This window comes from Equus caballus, chromosome X (genome assembly GCF_041296265.1).
Source record: "Equus caballus isolate H_3958 breed thoroughbred chromosome X, TB-T2T, whole genome shotgun sequence".
Taxonomy (NCBI): Eukaryota; Metazoa; Chordata; class Mammalia; order Perissodactyla; family Equidae; genus Equus; species Equus caballus.
In genome coordinates this window covers 116,620,230-116,628,746 of record NC_091715.1, presented here as the reverse complement: position 1 = coordinate 116,628,746, position 8,517 = coordinate 116,620,230, and the positions used below count along the sequence as shown (strand labels likewise).

The window sequence follows — 8,517 nt, the reverse complement described above, 5'->3', positions numbered from 1 at the left end:
CTGCCTACGACTGGATGCTGGATATGGAGGGCTGGGCCAAGAGAGATTCTCCAAACATCTCTCCAACGTCTACGGAGCTAGCGTGGGTTCTCTCGCTTCCCCTGCACAAATCGGCTGGAACGATCCAACGCAACCCCGTCTTCCTCTGGAAAGACAACCCAGGAGGTCGGGCGTAGTCGGGCAAAGGGCAACCCGGAGTCCCAAGTTCTGTCCTGGCGCATGCGCCCTCCTTGCAGGCACACCCTCCCATTTGATGGCCACGCCCCTGCCGTATGGGCACCTCAGCCCGCCCAATCGCCAGCAACTGGCGGTGAGCCCACACACGGCGCCTACTCAGACACGCTCTAGTCCGACTAGCTGCTCTAACCTGCCTAGACGCTCTGACCTGACTAGACGCCCGAAGAGCCTTGAAGGAGCCGGGTCGCGGGCCGCCACTCCAGCCTTGAGCCATGGATCCCAGAGCAGAATCCCCAGAAGCACACGGCCTCTTGGACAGCACTCGGGACCTGGAGCCTCCACAGCAGTGCAGCGACGAGGGAGACGACGAGGACCGGGAAGAAGGGCATGGTGAGTGGTGGTCGGGACAGGCCCTTCGGCCAACTCCAAGCAAGGAGCGTGCCCTGGGAGAGGCGAGCGGACAGGACACCCCTCCGATGCAGCCCCTCACCCCCTTCTTCCCACAGCCTGGGCTCCAACGCCCTGATCTTTCTCTTTGGGATTCCTCCTTTGCAGAAGCGAAACGTGTGGAGATCTCGCTTAGCGCAGACGGAGGAGAAGAGGAAGAAGGGATACAGGCCGAACCTGAGCAGGAAGCAGCAGCAGCAGCCGCACAAGGGAAAGAGGCAGGAGACGGAGCAGGAGAAGGAGAAGAAAAGGACGACGGCGCCGTTGGCGCTGGAGCTCCCGCGAACCGCGAGCCCGGCGGCGATGGCGGCCGAGAAGCGGGAGAGCAGGGGCCGGAGGAGCAGCCCCCGCAGGCCGCCGTCGAATGTCCGCAGCCTGGAGCCAGGCGGCAGGCGGGCCGCCGCGCCACGTTCACCCCGGTGCAGCTGCGGGAGCTGGAGGGCGTTTTCCGCCACACTCCGTATCCCGAATTGTGGTTGCGGTAAGCCGATTGCTCTGCTTCGCGTCGTTTCCAGGCAGCATGTGGGGCTGGTCCAGGGCGGCCTTCGGCTCTCTCACAGGTCCCTCTCCTCCCCTCCCTCACGAAGAGCCACCTGGGGGACTCCAGGCTGCCAGGGCCCCCGCCCCTGCCCTTGGGTTCTAGGGTTGGGGTGAGGGCTGTGCCTCTTGGGAGTCAAGGTAAATGTTTTCATTCAGGATTTCAATAAATCGAGGCAGGAAACTTTGGCTGCCGCCTTTAAGATAGAAAACGTTCGGTCGGGACCAGGCCAGGGAGAAAAGTGAGCAGCGTGAGGCAGGGTGAAGCAAACGCCGGACTGGATCGTGCCTTCGTTTAACGTTTGGATCATCTGTTGTTCACGGATTGTTTTTGCCTTGATTTTCATAGTTTTAAACGCTGCGTTTGAAAGTGATTGATCTTGATTAGCGATTTTTCTGCATCCCCGTAAATCCTGTTCTTGAGAGAAAACTGTCCGTAAAGCAAGCCTCATCTTACATACTAGGGAATAGTGTAGCCGAGTGTGGTGGGGAGTTGGTGATTTTAAAAAGTTTAAAAATAAGTGCAACCGGGGGCTGGCCCCGTGGCCGAGTGGTTAGGTTCGCGCGCTCCGCTGCAGGCGGCCCAGTGTTTCGTCGGTTCGAATCCTGGGCGCGGACATGGCACTGCTCATCAGACCACGCTGAGGCAGCGTCCCACATGCCACAACTAGAAGGACCCACAACGAAGAATACACAACTATGTACCGGGGGGCGTTGGGGAGGAAAAGGAAAAAATAAAATCTTAAAAAAAAAAAAAAATAAGTGCAACCGAAGAATGAACAGCAGAGAGTTTGTGCCATCCTTAAGCATCGTCTAGGAATGGACTCCAGCCTGTTCATCACTCATAGGCAGATAATAGATAATAGACAGATAGACAGAAGATAGATAGATAGATAGCAGGCTATTTTAAGGTTCTAATTTAACGCATAACACGAGTGAGAGCAATGGTTGAAAGTTGGTAGGGAAATTTGCTCAGTCAGATATTCTTTTTCATTTTGAAGTCGGTAACACTCGGTGAACTAGAACTTCATGTGTCCTTGGGAACCGTGCCTCCTTCACCCGTGATACTTGGCTCTCCTTCAGTGCTTTGTCAACGTCAGTTCACTGTCAGTCCTGAGGTGGTGTGAGTTTTCCTACTGCAGAAGTGGGTTCGTAAAGCAAATGGCTGACATTTCCCTGAAAGAAAAAGTTTCAAATAAGAATGCACTATCACGCTAGATTTAATTTAACGCACAGCTCCAAATACTGAACACTTGCGATTTTTCCCCCTCAGACAGGAGCTTGCTAGACGCATGGGTGTGACTGAAGCCAGGGTGCAGGTGAGTAAACCTGAACAAAGCAGCTCGGCAGGGCAGCCCTTCTAAAACCTGCTTCTGTCCTACACGGTCTCACGTTTGTGTGTTTTTGTTGCCTCTTCCGTGTTTGGGAAATGAGTTTTGAACTTTGGGGTCCTGGTGGGTGGAAAACGGGGTAAGTAAACAGCAGCTTTTGGAAACTGCCCGTCACCAGAAGGAACGTGATTTCCTAAAGGAGAAAAAAAAATGATCATTAGTACACTGTTCCTTATATACAAAGGTAGATGTGTATGTATAGCTCAACTCCTTTTGACACGGGTATCCTTTAGGTAACACTTGTGTGTGGAGTCACATTGGGGTTAAGTCTGAAGTGGAAATTGCTCAGATGAATGCACCAAGAAGTTCCATTATACTAAATTACTTAAAACCAAGCATAAGCTCTTTATGTAAGGAGTGAATTTATAAGTATCTAGGCATTGAAGAGGGGGCGTAATTCACACATAGAACACAGCAGAGGAGCAGCTGATGTGTGTTTGGTTCGGCCGAGACCGGTGGGGAGGGTATAGCATGAGTCCAAGCGCCTGGTCCTCCTGCCGTTGTTTTGAAGTGTTTGGCAGAGTGGTGTAGAGAATGGCGGCCCTAAATTTTAATCTTCTGCAATTCTTTGATATGTGAGCCTGCAAACACTGCTAACATAGTAGGTTGTGCATGGTGGCGGGGACGGGAGGGGGTGTTGCAACCTTGTAACTATGTCCAAAAGATGAAACAAAGGAAAGTACAACAATTTCAAAGTTCCACCGACCTAAGAAAGGTGGAAGCAAGGTGCAAGCGCCAGGCGCGAATTAGAGAGTCGAACGTATGCCTTGGGGACGTCACACACATTCAAATTTTTGAGACTCCAAGTGCATTGGTGAATATTCTCTGGAGGAATGTCTAACACCTAAGAGGTGTGTCCTTCCTTCCGGTGGCGCTGTCGTGAAGCGGTGGGTTGTGTGGAACTTGGTGGGGGGGGGGGAGGCGGGGGATGGCTCTTAGTTCAGGCTGGATGCTCACCTGTGGGAATTTGAAATGCTTTTTCTTTGCTCAGTCAGTGATGACTAATTTATGGGTCAATGGATCAAGAGGTGATGTTTTGAGATCGTAGGAAAGTCTAAGTTGTGTCAAAGGATAATTTGGAAGTGAAAAAAAGAAGAAGGAGAAAAGACAGAAAGAGAGGAAAAGAAAAATCAGGCTGGGTTTATTAGCTTTGCTGCAGAGACCGTGTGTGAGGGCAGTGACGGAAACGGGCCGCAGACCTAGTGACGGGGTGTCTGAGAAGCAGCCCAACAAAGCAGGCCGCTGAGCGCTGGCGTCCTGAGGCCGAGGGCTGGGCTCACAGTCGGGTCTGGCCGGGGCCGGGAGGACCAGGCCTCTGCTTTCGCAAGCAGGCAGAGCAAGCTCAGAGGAAAAGAAAAACTTCAGTTTTCGTGCGTGGACTTCCTCCCTGCATGGGTTTGCGCAGTGCTCCCTCAGTGGGGTTCTGCAGGGACGAGGAGCCACAAGAAACAACTAAGGAAAGAGAGAGGATGTTCTCACCTGTTTCCAAACTCTACAGCATGAATTTCCCAAAGACGTTTTCCCCTGGTTTCACTGAGCCCTGACGGGTAAGCAGCACCGTCTAGGTTTGAGGCGTCCAGCACGGTACTTTGACTCCCCCATATTGTGAAGTGATCCCCACAGTCAGTTTGATTAACCTCCATCATCGCTCACATAGTTACAAACCAAAAAAGAAAAAATTGTTTTTCTCCTTGTGGTGAGAACTCTTAGGATTTACTCTCAGCAACTTTCAGAGATACCGTAGAGCAGTGGTAACCGTGGTAGAGCAGTGGTAACTAACAGTGCTCGTCACGTCGTGCATCACAGCCCCAGTACTCATTTATCTGCTCACTGGAGGTTTGTACCTTTTGACCACTTTCGTCCAATTCCCACCCCCCCAGCCCCTGCCTCTGGTAAGCAGAAATCTGGTCTTTTTCTGCAAGTTTGGTTTTTTGTTGTTAGATCCCACATAAAAGTGAGATCATGCAGCATTTGTCTGAAGAAAATGCTAAGGGAGGTTCCCCCTTAGTCTGCAATTAACAGTAAGAGTCCTTCTAGGAAACCGGTATTTTAAATATGCAGCTAGTAGCAGCCTTTACCTCAGTGAGCCCGATTTGCATTTTGGTTGTGTTTATGCAGGTTTGACCGCTGGTATGCTTGGATCCCTCAAAGTGAGCCCTATCACAGTGGCTTTTTAGACTACATATTCACACAGAAGGACCCAAACACTACGGTGGGAGAGTGAAAATAAGGCAACAGGCAGAGAGAGGAGGATGCAGACTGGGACTGTCCCAAAATAGTAAACACAACGTGATTGAGCTGACTAGGATGCTGAGGGGACAATGTAGTCTAAAGGGCAGTTTTATTTTTAGTTGTTTGGATATTTTGTGACCCCCTCACCCACACGGTTGTCGACTCTCTTCCCCAACCGCTGGTTCCATCTTCTTGCCTTAAGCATAAGGGAGGAGAAGGGGACCTCCTGGGTGAGCGGCGCGGCCTAGGTTGAGTGGCATGCCGGGCATCAGCGGCCCCCTCCCAGGGTCCTGGAGCAGTGGGCTGACCTGGTCCCGAGCCCAGGAAGGTTTGGAGGGTGGGCCAGGTCGGAGCTCGCAGAATTGACAACGGTGACAGCGGTATGCCTCTTTCCCTCCAAACTCTTGCCTGGGCAAGGATTTTAAGAGAGTTAGTCAACTCGGTAAATTTGGGACTTTAGTAAAGTCGGCCCGAATTTAGTGAGTCTAAGCATTCATTTCCCCTAAAGTCTAAAAAGTTAAAGCAGTGTCCATGGCTTCAGCTATCCTCGTGTCCCAGCAAGCCCGGCCACAAACTCCCTGGGCCCCCTCTGACCGAGCCTCGCTCGCAATGCCATCTTTTTAACTACCAAGAGGTGGCAGAGGATGAATGGCCCTTTAGTCATCCCTGAAGGAAAGCTTTGGTTTAAAAATCCCACACACCCCCTTTGATTATTTCCTGTACACTGAAGATGGGCTTTTCAACATGGAGGCTGTTCCCCTCAGGATGACTTTAAGAGACACCCACTTCCTACCATACTGTGCTTCCCCAAGGCCACTGTGACACTTGCCTAGTGAGGCGGGGTTAGTGGCAGCTGGACAGCTGAGGGGCAGCTGTCAGGACACAGACGTACCAAGCAGAGCAATCACAGCAGGGACACAGTGCAATTCCTCAGCCACACCTGCGTTGGAGAGTGGGGAAAATAACATTAAAGGTGGGAGGAGAGAGACACAGCAATCTGCCAAGCCGGAGCCTGGCACGCGGCCAGTGCTCACCGACGGCGAGCTGGGGCGGGGGGCCATGGTGGCAACTTTCCTAAGATATTTTCGCAAGAAGGAAACAGCTTCTCCTGACGCAGTTTAAAATCTTAAGGGCATAGAGAGTTGCCTGCTGTGTTTTTTCATGACATTAAACGCTCAACGTACTAAACCAATCCCTTTTTCCCTCTGTTTGAAGGTTTGGTTTAAGAATAGGAGGGCCAAGTGGAGGAGATGGCAGAGGGCGTTGATGTTCAGAGTCATGCCCCCCGTGGTCCTGGGCCCCCCCGTCCTCATTGGCTCGCGCAGACCCAGAAGTACCATCCTGATTCGGACTCCGGATTGCATGCGGATGCTTTTGCAGCCGCTGCCGCCGGGGCTGCCTCTGCCGGCCGGGCTGCCTCTGCCGCCCGGGTCTCCCTTTCCTCCTGTGTTCTTGCCGCCTCCGCCCTGGCTTCTTCCACCTTTCCTTCCCTGTGGCTGCTGTCGTGTGGCATGGCCTGCTCCCTTACCATCAGGGGGCCTTTTGTAGCCCACATTTTCTAAAGAATGGTCTCTGTGACAGTTTTTTCAAAGTTCTTTTGAGCCAAGTTCAAATTCTGCATCCCTCACCATCAAGAGCAGTTCACCAAATGCCTGCTAAATGTGTTAAATAAAAGTACACAGTCATTGACCCTCTCTTGTAGGGCACGTGTTTGTATTTTCAATAAAGTTGTGAATTCTCTGCAAATTTGTCTTGTGTGTTACATGGGGTTAGTGAGTTTGATGGAAATTGCGAAGAAGATGCCGTTCAGACCGACGGCCAAGGAGGCTTCCTGTCATGCAGGAGTATCTCTGAGTCACCATCGGCAGGCCACGCACATCTCAGAAGTTTCCCAAGTGCCCGTGGCAGGCTCACACAGACCCACCTCTTCTCTGCCACCCTCTCCCCCAACACCCCATCGTCCCCCGACCCTGCCCCGTTGGGACCATACAGATGTGTCAGATGGAGTGGCATGAGTCCCTGATGAGAGAACAGTGCGTTTCAAGGCAGGCCTGAGCCCCATCCTCGCTGAGGAGCTCAGGCACAACGGAGGACTCTACGGGAAGCTTCCTAAGAGGCTCCTCCCGGGGCTTTAGGGAGAAGTGGGAGCCAGGCCTTCACCTGGTGCTCTCCAAGTTCTGTTCGCCACCTTCCCTTTTGTGGAGGGGACACGGGGATAGAAAACTATAATTAGTGTTCGGGTGGTGAACATGATGTAATGTACACAGAACTCGCAATATGATGTACAGCCGAAAAAAAGAAAACTTGAAAAAAACAGAAAGAAACCATTCTAGCAGGAGGGTCCTGCTTCTTCCAAGGCGACACGGGGGGGAGACTCCCTCAAGGCCGGAGCAAGGCTCTTCTCCCGCCTCCTTGCCCTCCTCCACCCCCCACAAGTAGAGAGCACATTATAGCTTCCTCCTCAGCTCAGAGCTGAGATCACGCCTTCAAGTGTGTTTTGTCCCCTCCACCATCCTTGAGAGAACCCTGGTTCCAGCTAATTCTACAGCGAAACGTGCCAGGGTCGGGGAAAATCACCTTTCGACCCTTGTGTTCTATGGCTGGACTAACAATAAAATTGACACAAGACCAGATTAACAGGAGAAAAACCCAGTTTAATAGCACGTTTTGGAGATCATAGAGAAATGGTGCTCAGAGAGTGCACGTGGCAGGCAGCATATATATCTTTTACACAAAGAAACAATAAATTTGTGAGGAATGACACGACAAAGAAACTCAGATTTGAGGTAGGTAATTCGTGACGCATTGAAGCAGAGTTGAGGCTTGAGGGAGTAAATTAGCAAGGTTTGTCTCTGCAGGCTCCCGGGATCAGGATGCAGGGAGAGCACCCTTCACAGGGGAGATGGATTTCCTGCTTTCAGGGGGGAACAGAGACAGGAGGGTCAGAATGCCCTTGTTGCTTCTCAAGTAACTTGAACTCAAAATAACCAATATGCTATTGTGGGATATTTCGGGGTGAGGTGGCCTGCCCTGGGCCCCAACAGTTCCCTCCTCTGAAACTTCCCTGGAAGTTTCCCATATTAAAAATCGAGTTGGTAGATTGTTCCATTATTTCACGGAATTAAACTTTTAGTCTTCAAAATAGATCGGTTCAGTTGAACAGTTGGGTCTCATTGCAGGAGACCACGATGCAGGTGGGCTCCCAGAGTTAGGGCTGGGACGTGCATGCAGGCTGTCAGTTCTTTCTTTTGGCTCTCTTTGGGAATGACTCTGGATCTTGGGAAGGTAGTAACCTCTGAGGACGCCTCTTGGGTCCGTAGAGTTGTTTAATACTGGCAGAAACATTTACTGTTTGTCTCACTTAAAAACCCAACAAGATATTTAAAAGGATTTTTTTAGCAGCTGTGTGGTCAAAAATTGGCCAAACTAAACCCTGATGTTCAGAGCCTGATAGGAATTTCTTATAGGCCTTCTTTGCTCAATTAGAATAAAACTATGTACCCAGAGGAAAGAAGCAAACTAGGAATAATGTAACCGGACCGGCAGATCAACCTATGATGTCATTTAAGTTACAGCCCAGTTTCTGAGGAATTGAGAGCCCACTGTCCTTACCTTACAAGTCCTTGCAAAGCTGAAAGTGCATCTCTACAGGCAGGTCAGATTCAACCCATTCCCTTTCACCAATCCCAAAACATTCCCTATTTGCCTCAAAAGGCTTATAACCTCTCCCAGA

General features: G+C 51.1%; 1 protein-coding gene across 1 annotated transcript; it reads left to right on the top strand.

The window, feature by feature from the left end:
- The first annotated feature begins 288 nt into the window (after positions 1–288).
- Positions 289–6,530, top strand: LOC138921920 (rhox homeobox family member 2-like). The gene is made up of 4 exons (XM_070257861.1): positions 289–567; positions 733–1,105; positions 2,435–2,480; positions 6,000–6,530. Exons 1-4 carry the CDS (start codon positions 450–452, stop codon positions 6,330–6,332), a joined length of 870 nt encoding a protein of 289 aa, XP_070113962.1. The 5' UTR covers positions 289–449; the 3' UTR covers positions 6,333–6,530.
- Positions 6,531–8,517: the final 1,987 nt, after the last annotated feature.